This window comes from Brachionichthys hirsutus, chromosome 16 (assembly GCF_040956055.1).
Source record: "Brachionichthys hirsutus isolate HB-005 chromosome 16, CSIRO-AGI_Bhir_v1, whole genome shotgun sequence".
Lineage (NCBI taxonomy): Eukaryota > Metazoa > Chordata > Actinopteri > Lophiiformes > Brachionichthyidae > Brachionichthys > Brachionichthys hirsutus.
In genome coordinates this window covers 618663-639457 of record NC_090912.1, presented here as the reverse complement: position 1 = coordinate 639457, position 20795 = coordinate 618663, and the positions used below count along the sequence as shown (strand labels likewise).

General features: G+C 57.9%; 4 protein-coding genes and 2 non-coding genes across 6 annotated transcripts in view; 4 read left to right on the top strand and 2 right to left on the bottom strand.

The window, feature by feature from the left end:
- Positions 1-6: 6 nt before the first annotated feature.
- kpnb1 (karyopherin (importin) beta 1) lies at positions 7-6261 on the top strand. Its single transcript, XM_068749400.1, has 13 exons — positions 7-111; positions 184-375; positions 453-583; positions 1055-1202; positions 1280-1351; positions 1430-1574; positions 3122-3204; positions 3279-3386; positions 3463-3606; positions 3683-3788; positions 4033-4147; positions 4368-4529; positions 5074-6261. Coding segments are annotated over exons 1-13 (1470 nt in total). The 5' UTR covers positions 7-48; the 3' UTR covers positions 5075-6261.
- Positions 3823-3970, top strand: LOC137906194 (small nucleolar RNA SNORA79). Its single transcript, XR_011105884.1, has one exon. It is a non-coding gene; the product is annotated as a small nucleolar RNA SNORA79 (small nucleolar RNA).
- A 363-nt stretch (positions 6262-6624) lies between the features above and the next one.
- On the top strand, positions 6625-6706 carry trnas-uga (transfer RNA serine (anticodon UGA)). Its single transcript has one exon. It is a non-coding gene; the product is annotated as a tRNA-Ser (tRNA).
- Positions 6707-7356: 650 nt separating this feature from the next.
- socs7 (suppressor of cytokine signaling 7) lies at positions 7357-14170 on the top strand. Its single transcript, XM_068749382.1, has 10 exons — positions 7357-8984; positions 9740-9789; positions 9993-10097; positions 10206-10334; positions 10476-10615; positions 10695-10863; positions 11442-11570; positions 11808-11943; positions 12020-12154; positions 12445-14170. Exons 1-9 carry the CDS (start codon positions 7357-7359, stop codon positions 12138-12140), a joined length of 2607 nt encoding a protein of 868 aa, XP_068605483.1. The 3' UTR covers positions 12141-12154; positions 12445-14170.
- Positions 14171-14430: 260 nt separating this feature from the next.
- On the bottom strand, positions 14431-17868 carry LOC137905184 (properdin-like). Its single transcript, XM_068749393.1, has 11 exons — positions 17799-17868; positions 16937-17075; positions 16669-16832; positions 16437-16601; positions 16157-16366; positions 15927-16094; positions 15654-15842; positions 15281-15454; positions 14961-15161; positions 14777-14888; positions 14431-14677 (listed from the first exon to the last, which is right to left on the bottom strand). The coding sequence occupies exons 1-11, from the start codon at positions 17866-17868 to the stop codon at positions 14548-14550; spliced, it is 1722 nt and encodes a 573-aa protein (XP_068605494.1). The 3' UTR covers positions 14431-14547.
- Positions 17869-18395: 527 nt separating this feature from the next.
- wnk4b (WNK lysine deficient protein kinase 4b) overlaps positions 18396-20795 on the bottom strand; it is an 8679-nt gene continuing 6279 nt past the window's right edge. Inside the window, exons 15-22 of the mRNA XM_068749449.1 lie at positions 20546-20795; positions 20419-20467; positions 20227-20336; positions 20068-20116; positions 19568-19907; positions 19280-19485; positions 19111-19205; positions 18396-18970 (exon numbers count right to left, since the gene is read on the bottom strand). The exon at positions 20546-20795 is cut by the window's right edge and continues 136 nt beyond it. Of these exons, the coding sequence (XP_068605550.1) occupies positions 19123-19205; positions 19280-19485; positions 19568-19907; positions 20068-20116; positions 20227-20336; positions 20419-20467; positions 20546-20795 (1087 nt within the window). The 3' untranslated portion in view covers positions 18396-18970; positions 19111-19122. The remainder of the gene's footprint in view (positions 18971-19110; positions 19206-19279; positions 19486-19567; positions 19908-20067; positions 20117-20226; positions 20337-20418; positions 20468-20545) is intronic.

Sequence of the window (20795 nt, the reverse complement as noted above, 5' to 3'; positions counted from 1 at the left end):
AAGGAGCACATCGAGCACCCCGACTGGCGCTGCAGGGACGCCGCCGTCATGGCGTTCGGCTCCATCCTGGAGGGCCCCGAGCTGAACCTGCTGAAGCCTCTGGTGGTCCAGGTCAGTGTCCCGCAGAACGGCGGCGGGGTTCTGCTCCCGGCCGCTCGCTCACCGCCCGCCCGCCCCCTGCAGGCGATGCCGGCGCTCATCAAGCTGATGAAGGACCCCAGCGTGGTCGTGAGGGACACCACGGCGTGGACGGTGGGCAGGATCTGCGAGCTTCTGCCCGAGCCCGCCATCAACGAGGTCTACCTGGCGCCGCTGCTGCAGTGTCTGATCGAGGGCCTGGGCGCCGAACCCAGGGTGGCGTCCAACGTCTGCTGGGTGAGCCGATGAGACGTGTGGACGATGGCGGGACCCGACCCCCCCCCCGGACTAACGGCGTGTTTGTCTCCGCTCAGGCCTTCTCTTCTCTGGCCGAGGCCGCCTACGAAGCCACGGACGCCGCCGAGGACCAGGAGGAGCCCGGCACCTACTGTCTGTCCTCGTCCTTCGAGATCATCGTCCAGAAACTCCTGGAGACCACGGACAGGTAGGGGGGGGGGGGGCGGCGACTTGGTGGTCCCGTGCTGTCCTAGTACTGGAAGTCAGGTTTCACCTCGAAGGGGGGGTCGGGTCCTGATTTCATTGCTTCCGACGAGACAAAGGAGGACGTCTCTGAGGCGAGGCGAGTCGCTCAGGCTCCTCCTCCTTCCTCTCAGCGGACTAATCGGGACTCCAGACGCTCCGGTCCTCCCGGTGGCGCTCTACGTGTCCATCCAGCAGGTTCTGGGCCCGCCCCTTTTTTTAAATGCTGGGTCGATCCAGGAAGTGGACTCGCCCGCTCCTTCCTGTCCGCAGCCTAAAAGCATGCTTGCTAAGCTAACTGGAGCTAGCCTCGTTTCTGCCGTTGACGCAGTATTCTGAAATTCTCACGCCGATAAAAGGCTCCGCCCCCCCCATCCACAGCCAATCAGAGACGGGCTGCGGGTGCGTCTAAGTTGTCCGTCCCCGTTGTCCTCAGGCCCGACGGACACCAGAACAACCTCCGCTCCGCCGCCTACGAGGCTCTGATGGAGATCGTGAAGAACAGCGCCAAGGACTGCTACCCGGCGGTCCAGAAGACCACGCTGGTCATCATGGAGCGGCTGCAGCAGGTCCTCCAGATGGAGGTGAGGCTCCGGGGATGGGGGGGCGGGGCTTCTGTGTCTGAGCCGGCCAATCAAAGCGCGACTTCCTGTTTGCTCAGTCTCACATCCAGAGCACCTCGGACAGGATCCAGTTCAACGACCTGCAGTCGCTGCTGTGCGCTACGCTGCAGGTGAGACGCCGGGCCGGCGCCGTCCTCCCGCCGTCCCCGCTCTGCTCGTGACGCGGCGTGTCCTGCGTGTCCTCGTAGAACGTCCTCCGTAAGGTGCAGCATCAGGACGCCCTGCAGATCTCCGACGTGGTCATGGGCTCGCTGCTGAGGATGTTCCAGAGCACCGCCGGCTCCGGAGGCGTCCAGGAGGACGCCCTGATGGCCGTGTCCACGCTGGTCGAAGGTGCCGCTAGCCGTTAGCCTCTAGCCGTTAGCCGCTAGCCGTAGATCAGGCTAAGCTAATGTAGCTTTTGGGATGATGTTGCCATTTAAGACTTCCTGTTTGTCATTCAGCAGCTAAACGAGGGTCTTAGCGATTATTATTGAACCGCTACCGGCCCCCGTTGAAACGCTACCGGTCCCCCGTTGAAACGCTACCGGCCCCCCGTTGAACCGCTACCGGCCCCCCCGTTGAACCGCTACCGGCCCCCCGTTGAAACGCTACCGGCCCCCCCCTGAACCGCTACCGGCCCCCCCCTGAACCGCTACCGGCCCCCCCTGAACCGCTACCGGCCCCCCCTGAAACGCTACCGGCCCCCCCTGAAACGCTAACGGTCCCCCCGTTGAACCGCTACCGGTCCCCCCGTTGAACCGCTACCGGCCCCCCGTTGAACCGCTACCGGCCCCCCGTTGAACCGCTACCGGCCCCCCGTTGAACCGCTACCGGCCCCCCGTTGAACCGCTACCGGCCCCCCGTTGAAACGCTACCGGCCCCCCGTTGAAACGCTACCGGCCCCCCGTTGAACCGCTACCGGCCCCCCGTTGAAACGCTACCGGCCCCCCGTTGAACCGCTACCGGCCCCCCGTTGAAACGCTAACGGCCCCCCGTTGAAACGCTAACGGCCCCCGTTGAACCGCTAACGGCCCCCCGTTGAACCGCTAACGGCCCCCCCCGTTGAACCGCTAACGGCCCCCCCCGTTGAACCGCTAACGGCCCCCCCGTTGAACCGCTAACGGCCCCCCCCGTTGAACCGCTACCGGCCCCCCCTGAAACGCTACCGGATCCCCCGTTGAAACGCTACCGGATCCCCCGTTGAAACGCTACCGGCCCCCCCGTTGAAACGCTACCGGCCCCCCCGTTGAAACGCTAACGGCCCCCCCGTTGAAACGCTAACGGCCCCCCCGTTGAAACGCTAACGGCCCCCCCGTTGAAACGCTAACGGCCCCCCCGTTGAAACGCTAACGGCCCCCCCGTTGAAACGCTAACGGCCCCCCCGTTGAAACGCTAACGGCCCCCCCGTTGAAACGCTAACGGCCCCCCCGTTGAACCGCTAACGGCCCCCCCGTTGAAACGCTACCGGCCCCCCGTTGAAACGCTAACGGTCCCCCCGTTGAACCGCTACCGGTCCCCCCGTTGAAACGCTACCGGCCCCCCGTTGAAACGCTACCGGCCCCCCCGTTGAACCGCTAACGGCCCCCCCGTTGAAACGCTACCGGCCCCCCCGTTGAAACGCTACCGGCCCCCCCGTTGAAACGCTACCGGCCCCCCCGTTGAACCGCTACCGGGTCCCCCGTTGAAACGCTACCGGGTCCCCGTTGAAACGCTACCGGCCCCCCGTTGAAACGCTACCGGCCCCCCCGTTGAAACGCTAACGGTCCCCCCGTTGAAACGCTACCGTCCCCCCGTTGAACCGCTACCGGCCCCCCGTTGAACCGTTACCGGCCCCCCGTTGAACCGTTACCGGCCCCCCGTTGGAACGCTAACGGTTCCCCGGCTGTCCTGCGTTCCAGTTCTGGGCGGCGACTTTCAGAAATACATGGAGGCCTTCAAGCCCTTCCTGGCCATCGGCCTGAAGAACTACGCCGAGTATCAGGTAGGCGGCAGGCCGTCGTCTCCACCGGCCGCGCGCGAGACGCCGAGCCGTGTCTGACGCTGGCGCCGCTGCAGGTGTGTCTGGCGGCCGTGGGGCTGGTGTGCGACCTGTGCAGAGCGCTGATGTCCAACATCCTGCCGTACTGCGACGAGATCATGCAGCTGCTGCTGGAGAACCTCGGGGTGAGGGAGAGACGCCGTCCTCCTCCGTCTCCGCCTGTCCTCGTCCCCCGTGCCGATCCCTGTCTTCCGCCTGCAGAACGAGAACGTCCATCGCTCGGTCAAGCCCCAGATCCTGTCGGCGTTTGGCGACATCGCCCTGGCCATCGGCGGCGAGTTCAAGAAGTACCTGGACATCGTCCTGGACACGCTGCAGCAGGCGTCGCAGGCGCAGGTGGACAAGGTAAACAGGAAGTCGGGGGGGGGGGGCGGCCGGGGCGGGCGGCGTCTTCTCACTGGCCACGCCCTCCTGCTTGCAGACGGACTACGACATGGTGGACTACCTGAACGAGCTGAGGGAGGGCTGCCTGGAGGCCTACACCGGAATCATCCAGGGCCTGAAGGGGGACCAGGAGAACGTGCACCGTAAGGACCGCCGCGTCGGTCACGTGACCCGGGGCGACGTCTGTTCCTCTTCCTGTTTCAAGTCCTTCAGGAGGATTTTAAGACGTCGCAGAGAGACCGCGGTCTTTTTCACCCAGGAAGCTGCAGGGCGCGGCCCGGCCCGACCCCGGACCGGCTTCCTGGTTTTGCGAGACCCGACAAACAAAACAAATGTTAAAGGTGTTGTAGCTCCGCCTCCCTCACCCCCCCCTTCCTCCCCCTGTAGCTGACGTGATGCTGGTTCAGCCGCGGGTCGAGTTCATCCTGTCCTTCATCCATCACATCGCCGAGGATGAAGACCATTCTGACGGCGTGGTGGCCAACGCCACCGGACTCATCGGGTAAGGGGCGGGGCTTGTTGATTGACGGCTCGGGCCGTTTCCTGTCTGTGAAGAGAAATCATGCACCACTCTGACAACGTGACGCACAAAACCAACCATTTCTGAGACTGCCGGCGGCGACTCGTCTCCAGACGGGGCGTTCGTTCTGCTCCTACCTGAACTCTGTGTGTGTGTGTGTGCGCGCGTGTGTGTGCGTGTGTGTGTGTGTGTGCGTGCGCAGCGACCTGTGCGCGGCGTTCGGTAAAGACGTGATGAAGCTGGTGGAGGTTCGTCCGCTCATCAACGACCTGCTGACGGAGGGTCGGCGCTCAAAAACCACGAAGACCAAGACGCTGGCGACCTGGGCCACCAAGGAGCTCCGCAAGCTGAAGAGCCAGGCCTGGTGAGGGCGCTGTGGGGTGCGCTGTGGGGTGCGCTGTGGGGTGCGCTGTGGGGTGCGCTGTGGGGTGCGCTGTGGGGTGCGCTGTGGGGTGCGCTGTGGGGGGCGCTGTGGGGTGCGCTGTGGGGGGCGCTGTGGGGTGCGCTGTGGGGTGCGCTGTGGGGGGCGCTGTGGGGGGCGCTGTGGGGGGCGCTGTAGGGCGCACGTTGCGTGTCGCTCCCGCCTCCTGCTGGGAGAACATGGAAGACTTACTGATTGTTCCGCTGTCTTTTATTTTATTTAGTGACCTTCCTAAATAATGATTTCTGTGCTCCTGATCGGCTGCTCCTGATCGGCTGCTCCTGATCGGCTGCTCCTGATCGGCTGCTCCTGATCGGCTGCTCCTGATCGGCTGCTCCTGATTGGCTGCTCCTGATTGGCTGCTCCTGATTGGCTGCTCCTGATTGGCTGCTCCTGATTGGCTGCTCCTGATTGGCTGCTCCTGATCGGCTGCTCCTGATCGGCTGCTCCTGATCGGCTGCTCCTGATTGGCTGCTTCCTCCTCCAGATTGTGGACGGTTGGACAGATGAGACATCGACTTCAGAGAACGAGGACAAACTGCCCGCTGGAATTATTCTTCTGTCTTCGTCGAAGCGGAAGCGAAGCGACCGAGTGTGAGCCGACATGAGTGCCTGTGTGAGAGAGAGAGAGAGAGAGAGAGACGTGTGAGCGAGCGAGAGACGATGACATCACACCACCTTCAGTTTCAGCAGGGGGCGACCCCACCCCCCCCTCCCTCTCCTGGACGGCCTGTGGACTGGACTCTGACCCCCACCCTCGCCCCATCTTCAAATCAAAAGCCACCACTTCCCACAATCCACCTCTCTCGCTGTAGCGCTCCTACGACATCGATGATGTCATCGACCCGCTGCCGCCCCCTGGAGGCGTGGGCGGGGGGGGCACGACAGACTCGCTGAATCAAAGCGGACTTCTGTGGAAAACTTCTGTTGCTCTTGTTTTTCTCCTTCCGAGCATGAGGACGGCGAGGGAAGCCCGACGCCCACCTGCTCGCCGTTCCACGCTCGGATCCGCAGCAGCGCTAAAATTCCTCCAAAATAAAAGTCGATCGGCCGGGAGTCCTCCGGGAGTCCTCCGGGGAGCGAGTGCCAAACGGAAGCAGAGTTTAACGGGCGCCGAGCGGACGGTGAAGCGTTCGAGCTTTTATTTCCCACAATGCACTTGGTTTGGGAAAGGTCGCGGCACCAGTTTTTGCTTGTTTAAAAGATTTCAGAGATTTGAAGACGTTTGTAAAAGGTTATATTTTTCCATTGCGATGATGAAACAATAAAATGATGTGAAACATTCCCCGACGCTTCTGATGATTTCCGTCTTTCTGGTCGTCTCCTGGACTCTGCTGATTGGACGACACTCGACGCCACGATGGACTTTTTATTTTGTGTTTTTTTTTTGGGGGACAGAATTCATCGCCTCTGCGGTCTCGGCCGGACGGCGAGCTCTGTTGGACACTGAGCGTGCTCGGCGGCGTCCGGGTCCGACGGCTTCGCTTTCAAACGTTGAAACTCATGAGAATCTTGTCGGGATGTCTTTCGGGTTGGAAGTGAAGCGTCGGCCGCCTGAGGGCTTTTATTTTGTAGGGGTGTGGCGGCCGTGCTTCCTGCTGTTGCTGAATTGTGAATGATTGGAAGCTTTTATTTCTTATTGAACTTTAGCGAGCTAATAAAGTCTATATTGTACCGAAGTCTCTGCTGTTTGTTCTGATGAAGACTCACACACACCTGAGTGGAACGAGGAAGAGGAGCAGGTCATGTGACCGTATTTCTGCTCCGGCTTGTTTCCGGTGGCTGATTGATCAGAACGGAAGCTTCTCGCTGATCAGGATGATCTATAATTCGATTTTAACGAAACACAAAATTAGAATCCATGTAGTTTAACATTTCTGATTTTATTTGAACTCATTCTGTATTAATGATCAATAACCAAAGACTTCTCTGATCCAGATTAGCATCTAAATCGAATCAGAGTTGAGGCGATAAACCTGATCCGGATCAGAACCACGTATTTATCGGATCTTATCGATCCGTGGCTGATCGATTGGCGGCTGCGATGGCCGAGTGGTTAAGGCGTTGGACTTGAAATCCAATGGGGTTTCCCCGCGCAGGTTCGAGCCCTGCTCGCAGCGGACCCATGACGTCACCGTCCCTTTTGATCATGACGTCAGTCTTCTTTTTGACTGAGACAGCTGGCCTGATATCAGATCACGTGTTATTTACAAAAATAACACAATTTACGGAAACGTAATGTTTACAGAAATTAAAAATGTTCTGGCATTAAAAAAAATGCAATCTCTGATTATTATTGATCAATAACAGATGCACTTGTTGACGTGATTTTTTAACACCCCCCCCCCCCACACACACACACACACACACACACACCCGGGAGGCAGAGGGACCTCCGGTAACGACGGATGTTCTTCGGTACCGTTAATCAGTCATCACTGATCGATTATTGATACCCCCGCTGCGCAGCCGCCCCGCGCACCCCCCCTCTTCATCACATCCGTGTTGTCTCACCGGAGGATGAGTCGGTAGGAGGCTAGCGGCTAGCTGGCGTCACCGAGCAGCCGCACCGGGCAGGTTTCTCATGTCTTTCCGCAGAGCCGTGTCCGTCACGAACCGGGCCGGTCGTTACATGGCGGTCGCTCGGTGTTCCGCCAGCCTCCCCGGTTAGCTTAGCGGGGAGGATGCAGCAGCTAGCCGCCGTTAGCTCCGTAGCTGTGTATTTATATCGGTGTTATGTAAGCTAGCTAGCTAGCGTTAGCCCGTCAGGATGAATGACGCGCAGCAGGAAATGTCTCCGGATTTTGTGTTGATGCGACTCGTGTCCGCCGCCGAGTACGACCGGCTGGACCGGCTGGACCGGCTGGACGAGCCCGACGACCTGATGTCCGTTAAATCCGCGCTGGGTCACCACAGCGGCGCGTTCGATCTGGACTCCAGCGGCCCGGCTGCAGGCCTCGGCTCGGCCTCTCCGCACTATAGTTCGCCGCTGCCCGGGAAAGGCGAGCTGGGCGGCGGCGTGGTGTTGACGCAGTCCCCGCCGGGCTCCGAGGCGCCGCTGTCCCCCCCGCCGCCGGAGGACTTCGCCGTAGCGGCGCAGCGGTTTGTGGACTTCCCGATGCAGAACGGCTCGGGGGGGTCGAGGGCACAACTGATGGTGTTTCAGAACCTGTTGCGATCTGGAGACCGGATCCTGGAGTGCGGACTGGAGCAACCCCCGTCCAGGTTCCTCCAGGAGGAAGCGGAGAGACAGCAGCTGGACTCTGGATCCGGTTCTGGTCCGAGTAGCACAACAGCTGGGCCTGGAGGGGGGAAGGACCAGAACCCGCACTGCATCCCCTCTGCAGAGGAAAACCTGCAGCCACAGCAGTGGCACCCGGTCCTCAGGCTGTCCAAGGGGACTGAGAGGTCCCAACCCCCCCAGCAGGGAGTCCCAGCTCTGGACTCAGAGTCCGGCCCGGTCCTGTGCCACAGACACCGCCTGGCTAAATGGCCCCCGGGCCTTCTGGACCAAGCGCTGCGTCTGGGCCTGCTGGAGATCAGGAAGAACTGCACCAGCGGAAGTGAAGACCCGGTCCTGGCGCTGGCCCGGAGGCTGGGCCAGCTTTGTGAGGAGACCGATGGTGGGGGGGGCGACGTGGCGCTCCCTCTCTGTTCCTGTCACAGCGTCTTGGCTTCTGGGTCGGGGGGCATGGGGCCCGGCGAGGACCCGAGTGAGACGAGCGATGCCCTGCTGGTCCTGGAGGACTTGGGGTCCGAGGAGGAGCTGGAAAGGCTGGGGGAGGGAAGAGACCCCGAAAAAGGGGAGCCATCGGTTGGGGCGGGGTCTGTGTTCTGCAGCGGGACCCTGAGTGGGCTGATGCGGCAGGTCCACCGACTGGCGGAGGAGGCGGGGGTCTGCACCGATCAGGGCTGCCGGTCCTCCATGGCTGGACCTGGAGCTGTGGGGTCCCCCAGCAGCACCACCCCCTGCATGTGCCCCCCTGTCCAGGCTCCAGCCCCCCTCAGTGGTCTCCAAGTCTCTCCTGACCCTCCCTTGTCCTCCAGCCTGGCCCCCCGCCCCCTGCACCAGCATCAGTCTCGCTCCCAGCCCCAAAGCCGGGCCACGACCCCCAAACTCGGCCTGGCTCCCGGCCGCTGCGCCTCCCCTCTGGTCGTCCTGGAGGGGGAGGGAGGGGGAGGAGCGAGGGAGGGGGAGAAGACACCGCGGGGGAAGTCGAGGAAAGGGGGGTCCCTGAAGGTCCGTCTCAGCAAGCTGTTTAGGACCAAGAGCTCAGGCGGGGGCTCCGGAGGTCTGCTGGACAAGAGGCCGTCCCTGGCGTCGTCCACGTCCTCCGGGGGGAGTCTCCTGGACGTGTGGGGGTCCACCTGCAGCAACGCGGAGCAGGACGGCAGCAGGTGAGAGACGCTGATCAATCAAATCAGGAGACTGATGACCCTGAACGCATCAGCGGGGTTTACGACGGGGCGTCCGGGGGTGTGGTGCTGATCCGACTCTGGTCCCGGTGGGACCGGCTCTTCCTCTCTCTGGTGTGTGATATATAACAGAGTTTTGTTTTTGCGCCGGTTGTCGTGGCAACGGGTCAGCTACTAGCTGCTAGTCCAGTTTGTTCCCGTCACACAGACGCTGACTCGGTGCTGCCGCCTCAGAGGCGGAGCAGCGGTGAGTAGCCCCGCCTTCATCAGGCTGTGGAGGCGGGGCTACTTAAAATTAGTTTGTGTAAAAAAGTATTGAATGTCAGACATGGAGCCGAGTTGGAACGCCGCTGTGATGTCATCAAACGAACATTTTATGAATGGATCAGGATCGATGATCATTTCTGAAGCTGCTCTCTGATCTATAAATAATGCTGCGGGACAAACTTCACACGACTCCTCGCTGTTGTCATGGAAACCAATCTTGGTTGCTCAGACGATGATTTGTAGCTTTAACATGAGTGGGGTGAGACGGGTGGGGTGAGACGGGTGGGGTGTATTTTTATTGTTTGATTTATTGTAGTTGTAGTTTTTCGGCGGGGTGAGGGCCCCCTCCTCAGTAGCATGAGCTGAAACGTCCTTTTGGTCTGTCCCCTTTGTCCCCTCTGTCCCCTCTGTCCCCTTCGTGCTGCTTTTCTTGGTCGGTGGTCCAACCTGCCCGTCTTCGTGTCCACCAGGCTGCAGGTGTCCAGACCTCACGGCGCCTTCGCTCCGGTTCCGTTCACCGGTAAGAACACGTCTCGGCGCACAGGTGTCCTGTCCCCCGTCTCATCTTCCTCTCACCTGTCTCATCAGCCAATCACGGCGTCCCATCATGATTTTCTTTGTTTCTTCTCTTACACAGAAAACTAATGTTTCAACTTCCTCTGCTCTAACACGCGTGTGTGTGCGTGCGTGTGTGTGCGTGTGTGTGTGTGTGCGTGTGTCCAGGTGAGACGGTGTCTCTGGTTGATGTGGATGTTTCTCGGAGGGGGGGGAACTCTTTTCACCCCCCGACACCTCCTCCTCCTCCCAGACGGAGCCTCAGTCTGCTCGGTACTTCTTCTTCTTCTCCTCCTTCTATTCTTTCTTCCCTTCCATCTTTTGCCCCCCCCCCACACACGCACACACACACGTCTCAGGTTCTGTCTCCGTCCATCTCAGATGATTTCGGGGCTCCTCCTCAGCAGCAGGTGGAGCGCGGCGTTGGAGCGTCCATGCAGTCTCTACCCCCCCGACCGCTGGCCCTGCCCTCCTCCCTCAGCACCATCCAACACAGCCTGAGCCTCAACGGTGACGCACGCACACACACGCACACGCACACACACGCACAGGCACACACACACACACAGGCGTGCACACACTCACTTCCTGACGTGAATGCTTGAAGACGTGCCGCCGTTAGAAACGGCGTCTCGTCTGTCCCTTCGTCAGACGCCTTTCTCAGAGGTTTACCGAGGCCCGTCCCGCTACGTCCCGACGGTCAGCACCCGCCCCCCCGCCTCGCTCCTCGCTGCCCCCTCAGCCGGCCCGACGCCGCCAGCTTTGCCACCAGCCTCAGAGAACTGGAGAAGGTGGGTGAGTCTTCATGCTGGGCTAACTGGAGCTAACTGGAGGGGCGGCGCTAACGTGTGTGTGTGTGTGTGTGTTCAGTGTGGTTGGTACTGGGGGCCGATGAACTGGGAGGACGCCGAGATGAAGCTGAAGGGGAAGCCAGACGGGTCCTTCCTGGTCCGGGACAGTTCCGACCCGCGTTACATCCTGAGCCTGAGCTTCCGCTCGCAGGGAGTCACGCATCACACGCGCATGGAGCACTACCGAGGTAACGCGCACGCAGGGAGCGCTACCGAGGTAACGCGCGCGCAGGGAGCGCTACAGAGGTAACGCGCGCGCAGGGAGCGCTACCGAGGTAACGCGCGCGCAGGGAGCGCTACAGAGGTAACGCGCACGCAGGGAGAGCTACCGAGGTAACGCGCGCGCAGGGAGCGCTACCGAGGTAACGCGCACGCAGGGAGCGCTACAGAGGTAACGCGCACGCAGGGAGCGCTACCGAGGTAACGCGCGCGCAGGGAGCGCTACAGAGGTAACGCGCACGCAGGGAGCGCTACCGAGGTAACGCGCGCGCAGGGAGCGCTACAGAGGTAACGCGCGCGCAGGGAGCGCTACAGAGGTAACGCGCGCGCAGGGAGAGCTACCGAGGTAACGCGCGCGCAGGGAGAGCTACCGAGGTAACGCGCGCGCAGGGAGCGCTACCGAGGTAACGCACGCGCAGGGAGCGCTACCGAGGTAACGCGCGCGCAGGGAGCGCTACCAGTACCACACAGGGACTGGTTCTGACTGGTTCTGTGTATCTGACTGGATTTATTGATCTGGTTCTGGTTCTGGTTCTGTTCTCTTCAGGGACTTTCAGTCTGTGGTGTCATCCTAAGTTTGAGGATCGTTGTCACTCGGTGGTTGAGTTCATAGAACGAGCCATCATGCACTCCAAGAACGGAAAGTTCCTCTACTTCCTGCGGTCCAGAGTCCCAGGTGAGTGTCCACCGGCCCCCCCCCGTCTCCACCGGTCTCCACCCCTCACCCTTTGCAGCCGTAATGGAGCGTCCGACGCCTCCAGTCTGCTGTTAGCTGCTGTCTGCCAGCACCACCTAGTGGTTACAGGAAGTGACACGCCACAGCTGATTTTAACTCGCGGGGTCTTCTTTCGTCTTCTTTCGTCTTCTTCCTGTTTAAAGCTGTGTGATTGACGTTTTGCCGGCTCACCTTCAGGTCTGCCGCCGACGCCGGTCCAGCTTCTGTACCCGGTGTCGAGGTTCAGCAGCGTTAAATCTCTGCAGCATCTGTGTCGCTTCTGCATCCGGCAGCTCGTCCGCATCGACCACATCCAGGAGCTGCCGCTTCCCACGTGAGTGCTGCCGCTAGCTGTTAGCACGCGCCGAACGGTTGGCGGTGACGACAGTCTTCGGTCGCTCCCCGTTTAGGCCGCTCATCTCGTACCTGAGGAAGTTTTATTACTACGACCCGGAGGAGGAGATCCACCCGGTTCTGAAGGAGAGAGGAGCGGAGCCCAGCAGCCAGCCGGGGGTTCGTTTGCAGACGTAACCTCAGAGGAGCACGTGAGGCGACTTTAACATTTTAATTTGATTTAAACGGCAGAAACCGTCGTCAGCGGAAACGCAGCACGTCAAGTCTGGACACGATTAGCTTAGCTTCAGCTGGAAACGGCTAGCTGGAAACGGCTAGCCGGTCCCACTGGTGGATCTATCCGCTCCTGAAAATAGTCCCTGACAACATGCTAACAACATGCTAACATTTTGATTGAGTGTGATTTGATGAATGAAGAAGTGAGTTTAAGAAAACAAAATCATAAATTAATAAACACATTTTCTCGTTCTTTTTCTTGCAGTTCTTTTTTTTTCTTCTTTAATTTATTTTTTGGAGCCTCGGTCGTTGAAGGACGTTCAAACGTTGTCACTGGGCTCACAGCCGATCGGCTCCCTCGGTCCTGTGTCCGGGCGGGTTTCAAATGATCCGCCCTCCTCTGAACTCTGATTGGCCCAGCAGAGGAGGGGCAGGGGATGCGGAGACTCCACCTCTTTTTGATGTCATCACTGAAGCGGCTGGACGACGGGAACGTCGCGTCGCCTCTGGGATCCTCACGCCTCCGCGGTCGGCGTCGCCCGCGCTGCAACGCTAACATGCTAATGTCTCCACGGGACATTGACGGCTCGCTAGGAAAAAGCTTTACGTGAAGCAATTGAAGAGATGGAAGCAACGTGAATTCATCGTCACCCCCCCCCCCCCCCCCCCCCCACCTTTAAAGGTAAACGGGCCCCGGCAGGCGAGGACAGCTGCTGATAGTTTAGCATGAACTTTTCATCGGACTGCGTTCACGATTAATGCTGTTAGCTTCAGCTAACGATGTAGCTAAGCCGCTGGCTATAAAGGTCTACGTTCACAGCTGATTATTGGTTATTGGACGCCTGAATGTGATCCGCTGCAGGTTCTCAGTTTGAGCACGGCTTCAAAGAGATGTTTAAACTGGTTTAGCCAAACTTCAGACGGAATGATTCCCAAACCAAACGCTTCTCTGTCTGAGGGGAAGTCGATCCGGTGGCAGGAGTGCATTCCCACAGATAGAGGGCGCCGTTCGACTGAAGCGACGTCGGGAACACGATGGAAGAGATTCTAGTCGGCTAATTAATGTATTCCCAATTTCCCCCGCGACAGCATTCTAGAACCCTTCCCAGGAGTATGTTTGTTATGTTGACTAACTTGATTTAGTGGCGGGCGGGTAAAATGGGCGGAGCATAGCCGTTAGCGGTTAGCCAGGCCGTACGTAGCTGGGCGTTTCTTTTAGCTCCTTGGTTGAACGCTAACCGTCGCTCTGACGGCGTCTGACTCGAGCCTTAAATGATGCACAGGGGTGATGTTGCTATGGCAACCACCGGCCAGCTGAAATGTGGGAATGCACTTAAGTAAACGGGCGGTTTTAAAGCGTTCTGCTTTCTGGTCTGAAACGTCAAGGGGGGGCGGATCGTCAAAGCCTTTAAGGGTTAGCATTAGCCCATGGCTAACGTTCTTGTTGAGGAACATGAGCACAAATTACGAGTCTTACGCCACCAAAGTAAACCAGAACATTCTGTAACGATGACTCAGCAGATTAGTCCGATGTGTTTTCTTCCTCCACTGCCTCGCACGCATCAGGTTTTTTTTATTAGTGCGACTACTTCGTTGGTTGCAGGTTTGTTTTTCGTGTATTTGTGACATCGCCGTTGTAAGAATCGGTACAGGAAGCAGCAATGGAGGCCCCGGAGGCGACCGGCCGCTGTTACCAAAAAGCTTCAAGAACCCCCGAGGCTCGTCGTGACGACTACTGATCAGTGACATCACTGCAGTGATGTCACACTGGAACACACCGTTGGTTCTGAGGGACTGGGAACGATGGCGCTGGGATCCGAGCGTCCTGCTGGGACACTTCCATGATGTCATAAGGGGTCATAAATTAAGACTGGAGACCTGCCAAAGGCTGAAATCTGGGTTTTGGTGTGGCGGAACATTGAAGTCGTGATCTGTCAATCATTTTTGTGCAGTCACCTGTTAATAAAACAGTGGGAGGGACTGGTGTTTGTGGGCGGAGCTACTGTCTGTCTATTTTTGATACCCACTATGTTTTTAACTCGATTCTGCATGCTAAGCTACGTTTAGCTGCACGCTAAAGGGGGCTACACTTCACGCTCGCCGTCTTAGGAGTGCGTGTTAGCATGCTAACGTGTGGATGATTAGCTGCTATCGTCACATTCTCCATCTTTAACATATTAGCATGCTAACACAGTGAGAATACAGAGCTTTAATAGTCGAGAGCAAAGCGATACAAGACGTTTATAACGGTAGTACGGGTTGTTGGTTCTGCTCCGGGTCGGTCTTGAGTCTTTGGGGGGGCGTTGGACGTTTTGGATTGGCTGAACCCGGGTTTGGAACACGTAGCCAAAGCGAGTTAGTGTCCTCTTTAGGGACAAGGGGGCGCGTTCAGGCAGGGTTGCTCTTCAAACTTCTCGCCCCCTTCGGGGGGCGCCCCACAGTCGGCTTGAGGACTCCCAAAGAAGACCGCCCTCTCCCCCTGACGGCCGATGGTCGGCCTGAAATCACAGTAACAATCCGAAATCCAGGTCCCTTCAACGCTGGACGATGATTGGACGGGACGGCGGGAGACGCGAGAGCTTGTCCAGGTAGCCTACCTGTATTCGCTGTAGTCGGGTTCGCAGTGTCTCTTCCTGAAGCGGCGGGACTTGTCTCCACAGGACGGTCGACACAGACTCCACGGCTCCCAGCCCTCCCAGTTGCCCTTCACTGCAACGCACAGACAGACCGGTGACGTCTGGCGTCCCGAGACCGGACTCCTCGTGTCCCCGGGTCACCCACGGTAGCAGCGGTGGACGTCGTAGCAGACCCGGGTCTCGGACAGACCGTGTCCCCTGCAGATGGAGCCGTTGTGAGCGCGGTGGAGACAGGTGCGCTCTCGGACCTGACTGCCCCCCAGGCGTCGACATCGGAAGTTGGTCGTCTTGACGAATGGGTGTTTACAAGCATTCCACGGCGACCATTCTGACCACACCCCATCCACTGTAAACAAACACGGACGATTCTGGAAAGGGTGGACAAGAGTGTCTCTGGTGGGCGGGTTTACGAGAGCCGCGTTCAGCCAGCTGATTGGTCGGAGACAGTCGGCCGTGAAGACCGACCTGGACAGTGGACGTTGGCGTTGCAGACGCTGGTTTGACGTCCCTCACCAGAACATGCTTTACCACCATATTTGGGGGCGGGACTGTCGCATGTCCTGGTTGACACCTGGAGCCCCATCCCACAGGTAACGGGACAGGAAGAGAAGGGAGACCAAGACCCCCAAGCTCCATCAACTGGTAGAGACGGACACAAAGACGAAGTCGTTATGTCTCTGTGGACACCTGGTCATTCTTATCGTCTCTCGGTGGACAGCTGGTTATTCTCATTGTCTCTCTGTGGACACCTGGTTGTTGTTATTGTCTCTCGGTGGACACCTGGTTGTCGTTTTTCACCGGTAGAGAAACATTTCTGTTCATTAAGGCAGACGCGTACCTGGGCAGGGGGGCACGTTGCAGGTCCCTGTCTGCTTGTCATCGCCATGGCAACCAATGCCAGGTGGGTCGGCTGAAGGGGCGGGGTTAGAACAGGAACGATGGTGAGTTCTGACTGAAGTTCGTCCTGGTGGGACGCAGGAGGACGAGCACTCGCTCCAACTGGACCAGCTGGTCCAGAACCCATCGACTTCGGGACGCACACGAAGACAGACGTGTGTTACTGTTGTGGTGAGGAGGAGACACACCTGAAGTGTGTGTTTCTGTGTGTTACCTGGACAGGGACTCTGACAGACGCTGGACCGAGTGCTTGAACCGGGACATAAAGCACCCCCATATTTAGGGGTGGGGTTATCACACCTCCTGGTTGACAATTGAAGCCCCTCCCCACAAGGGACAGAGCATGGGCCAGCTGCAGACCACGCCCCCCAGCTGCCGTCCGCTGCAGAGACAGCCAATCAGAACGACACGTCCAGTTCTGCACGGTCGAAATTCCCGGCTTACCGGGACAGTTGGGGAGTTCGCTACAGTCCTGGACCTGGATGCCGTTTCCAGGACAACCGTTTCCATTTGGCACTGTATCGCCGGAAGGGGCGGGGCTATTGCAGTGACGCTGTCGCCCTCTGGAAGGGATGCTTACTTTACCAAGATGGTTGTTGGTGCACGGCCCAGAACACTGAGACCAACCGGACCAGCTGGACCAACGGCCATGAACTGAGAGAAGGACAGAGACGGTCAGCGAGGTGGGGAGGGAGAGAGAGAGACAGGTGGACCGCCAGGCTACCTGGACAGGTGAGTGTTGGACACGTCTCTGTCTCCTCTGAAGGGCCGCTGCAGGCTGAAAGACACTCCCGAGGACTTGCACAGATTCTCTTTCTCTCCCTGACTCCGCCTCCTCCACACGTCACCGAGCAGGACGACCAGCTGAGCCACAAGTCCCACCCCTTAGCTGCGAACACCAAACACGCGTGAACTAACGCACGTACGTGCACGTGTGTGTAGGCGGGCGCGCTCACCGTCGCAGCAGCCGCCGCTGCAGACTTGCACCTGCAGATTGTCTTCAGGATTCTGGCACTGCGATTGGTCAACGCCGAAACACTTCCTACTTCTCTGCGTCACTCCTTCTCCACACAGGACGTTGCACGGTGACCATGGCGACCACGGCGACCAATCAGAAGGACTAAAATCACACCGACACGTTTCAGTTTCCTATCGGGTCTGTATTGTGAGGACGGGCCTCGTAAGGAACAGAGTGCGTGTGTGTGTGTGTGCGCGCGCACTAACCCACAGTAGTGACACGTTCCATCTGTTGTCATGTAACCATAGCGATGGTTCTGACAGCAGTCTTCTTCATCCACCTCACCAAGCTCATCATCACACTGACCCTGAGTCAGATTGAAATGCGTAAAACACCGGACACACTCTGCACGCACACGCACACGCACACACACACACACACGTGCACACACACACACACACACAGTATTACTGATGGTGTCTCTCCGTTTGGACGCAGGCTAAAGTTCATCCCTTCTTCCTGTTTAAAGTTACACAACTTTCAGGGAACGTTCCAGAAGCCCGTTCCGGTCCGAATGGCGTTTTCTCTCTGCCTCAGACCCGACCCGCCCACACGGAGCACGCCAGAGACCAGAACCAGAACATCGGCGCCACATTGAGAGGTGAACAACCCAAAACATTACTTTAAAACAGGAACAATGTTTGAATACAAATGTAAAGGTCAGAATTTTACCAAAATAGAAAAACAGGAAACATTACAAAAGTCACAAACGTTCTGGTTCTGGTTCTTTCATATGTATTTTGGTATTTAGAATAGAATAGAACTTTATTCTCATTACACACATGCAATGAAATTAAATTTAATATCTACGCCTGTTTGGATCACTAAAAGTAAAAGGTCACAGTAACATGTGTAACAACAAAGCAGCCAATCAGAACGCCAGAGACAGCGACCCGACCCAACCCGACCCAACCCGGCCCAAGATTTGCTTCATTGTCACTCGGACACCATCCGACGGATACGGCGCCGAGCTTTCGATAAAAAGCTAGAAATATAAAAACATCCGTCAGAGTAAAATCCGGCCTTAACTCAAACATAACAAGTAATCAATCGAGTACTGAGACTGACCGGAACGATCCAGAGCGGCCGCCAGGATCAGCAGAACCAGGAGAACCCTCAGAACCGACAGAACCGCCATGATGTTCAGAGGACTGAGCTTCACTTCCTCCTGACTTCAGCAAAGACCGAGTGGATCAGTCACAGTGTTTGGACATGCTGGACATCCCGACGGTGTGCGTGTGTGCGTGTGCGTGTGTGCGTGTGCGTGTGCGCGCGCGCGTGTGTGTGTCGGGAATGAAGCAACACCAGCGTCCCTAACCCAATCCTTCACTCGCGCCTCCTCTTAAGGGTCTCTGGGCCCAGAACCCGCCGGAGACATGTCCCATCTGGACCGGGCCTGACTCGGGATCTTCTGGGAGGTGGTCAGAGACATCCCGGTCTGAGTTCTGCCGGTCCGGTTCCTGAATCGAGCCTCCGGGCCTCCGACCTGGTGGGCTCAGACGTAGGCGTCGTTCTGTTACTCGTCTGTTTACATTACTGTGCATGTTGTAATCGGATTACATGTAAACTAAAATGTGGAGTGGGACGAGGCTGGAGCCAGAGCATCAGGAACGCCCCCCCCCCCCCCCACACACACACACACACGCACACACCAACGAGCCCAGAAGGGTTGTTGTTGTTTTTATTTTGTTCATTAATAGTTAATCACATATAAATAATGTAAAATGAATTTAATACTTTATAAAGAACAAACTCTTTTCTGTTCTAAAGTCTCCACGTGACCCGCTGCGTCGAGTCTGGGACGACTCTTTCACTGTGTGAACCTGGACTTTGCGGGGCTCCTCGGGGGTGTAGAAGCACACACAACATTAGTTAGCATTAGCGTCGGTGTCAAGTTGCAGCAGAGTCAAGAAAACTAAATGCTTTTTACCTGGACAGGAAAATCAAGGACGGAGGGGGCGGGGAGATTATAAATAGGGAGGGGGGGGGGGGGGCAGAGTCCATCGTCATTCTGCGTGTTTGGTCAAAGCTCCAGAGCTAACAAAGCTAAGCTAAGTCTCTTTTGTGTTATTGATTTGCATGTTTTTGGTGGTGGGACACGGGGAAAACATGACCCCCCCCCGAATAAATGTGAAATGCAGAAACAATCCGGGTCGCGGGTTCCGTGGCACCGATGCTCCTGCAGCTCTGATAATAAAACGCCACGCCTTCGTCTTCATCTTCATCAGCGGTTCCTTTCACTGGAGGATCAAACAGAACCGTGTTTAAAACCGAAGCTTCTCTCACCCCGGTGTGGGACGGCGAGGACGCTCCGGACACCCCCCAGGTTTCAGGTCCTAATAATCCGAGCGACCTGCTGGCATATAATTCAGGTTCTTACACAATCGGCCGCTCAGCTGGGCTTGCGGGCAAAGGTCACACCTTTCCCTGCTCGCTCCAGAGATCCGCCGCTGATGGAGCTCTTCCTCATGATACCTGATCAAAGAAGGAAACGGCGTTGGAACAGCAACGAACCCGAGGGACACCAAACTGCAGTGTGTCCCCCTCACCATGGGGGGGCAGCACGTCCACTCTCTGCAGACTGTTCCTGCGAGTCGGGGGCTGATTTCCGGTCTTGGAGAGGCGGCGCTGCCGCTGGTTGAGCATGGCAGCTGGAGAGACGATGCCAGGGGGCGGGGCTTTACCCATCTTCAGGTACAAGTCCTCGATGTCCCTCTTCTGACTGTCCTGCAGCTTCTGCACCTCCGCCAGGTGTCTGGAATACGGAACCGCTCTTATAGAGTACCGGAAACACCAACGGGAATGAATAATAATAAACAGCCGTTTTGATTGGCTACTTTTCACGGAGCTCCTCCAGCTCCACGCAGACGTCGTCATCCTCGCTCTCTGATTCGTCAGAGCTGATGCGATGTGCAGGGTTGCCCCGTGATTGGCTGCCAGGTGATCCCTCCCACAGACTAATGCTCAGCCTCCGACCGCCCCTCCTTGCCTCTTCGTCCACGTTCTCGTTGTTGCGTCCCCCGGGGTTGGCACGGTCCTCCGTGCTGCTTTCTGAACTGTTTGATTTGTCCTGCTTGGACGGAGAAGGGGAGTGGGTGGTGGGTGTGGCCTGACTCGGGGGGCGTGACTTCTGCTGATGGACAGAGGGCGTCACTTGGAAGCGACCAATGGAGAAGCCTGACGAAGAAAAACAGGAATCAAAGTCGACGAACAAACCCTGAGATGATGCTACCGCTAAGCTAGCCCTGATGCTAGCGTCATAGGGACGGTCAGGAGGGACAAACATCCTCATCGTCCATCCTCTTATCAGAGACGATCCGTTTTTGATTGGTCTTACCCTCTTCGACAGGTGACGGTCTGGGTGTCGGGGAGACAGGTGAGGTCACCTGGGAAGAGGAAGAACAGCATCGTCATCACAATTAGATCGTGTCAATGGCGCAGCGTTGAGCAGCAACAGACAAACGCAATGAAGTGAAACCAAGACGATGCTCTTTACTCTGTTGTGAGGGGGCTCCACCGGGGGAGGGGGGTCACGGGGCTCTCCTCCGGGACTGGGAGCTTTACTGGGAGGACTGGTCACACTGAATGCAGAGACGGGTCCTGAGCCTGGGCACCAGATACATGATCAATGAGTGTGTTTAATCTGGGGTGATGTCACTGTGATGTCACCGGGGTGTGGCGTGCTCACCATGGGGGGGCGCTGCTGAATCGATCTTCTGCTCAAAAGAGCTTTGAGTCTGAAATGAATGAAAAAACAAAGGAACTGTTGCTGCTTCTAATCTTGAGTTTAGTTGATCTCATCTTTCAGACCTCACCTGGCCCGCCTCAGGTGTGTCTGGAGGGTGGCTGTAGGAGTAGGGGGTCGACCCCGGGGCCTGGGGGGAGGAGTATGGCTGGTGTTGAAATCCTTGGTTGGGTGTCCCGGGTTGGGGCAAGAAGGATTGGGCGACGCTCATGGCCAAAGAGAGGACATTGGCCAGGGAGAATAGAGGCTGATCAGGTGGAGGCCAGAGAGGAGGGGGGAGAGCTGATGAAGAGGAGGTGGGGGTGAGGAGCGAAGGATTG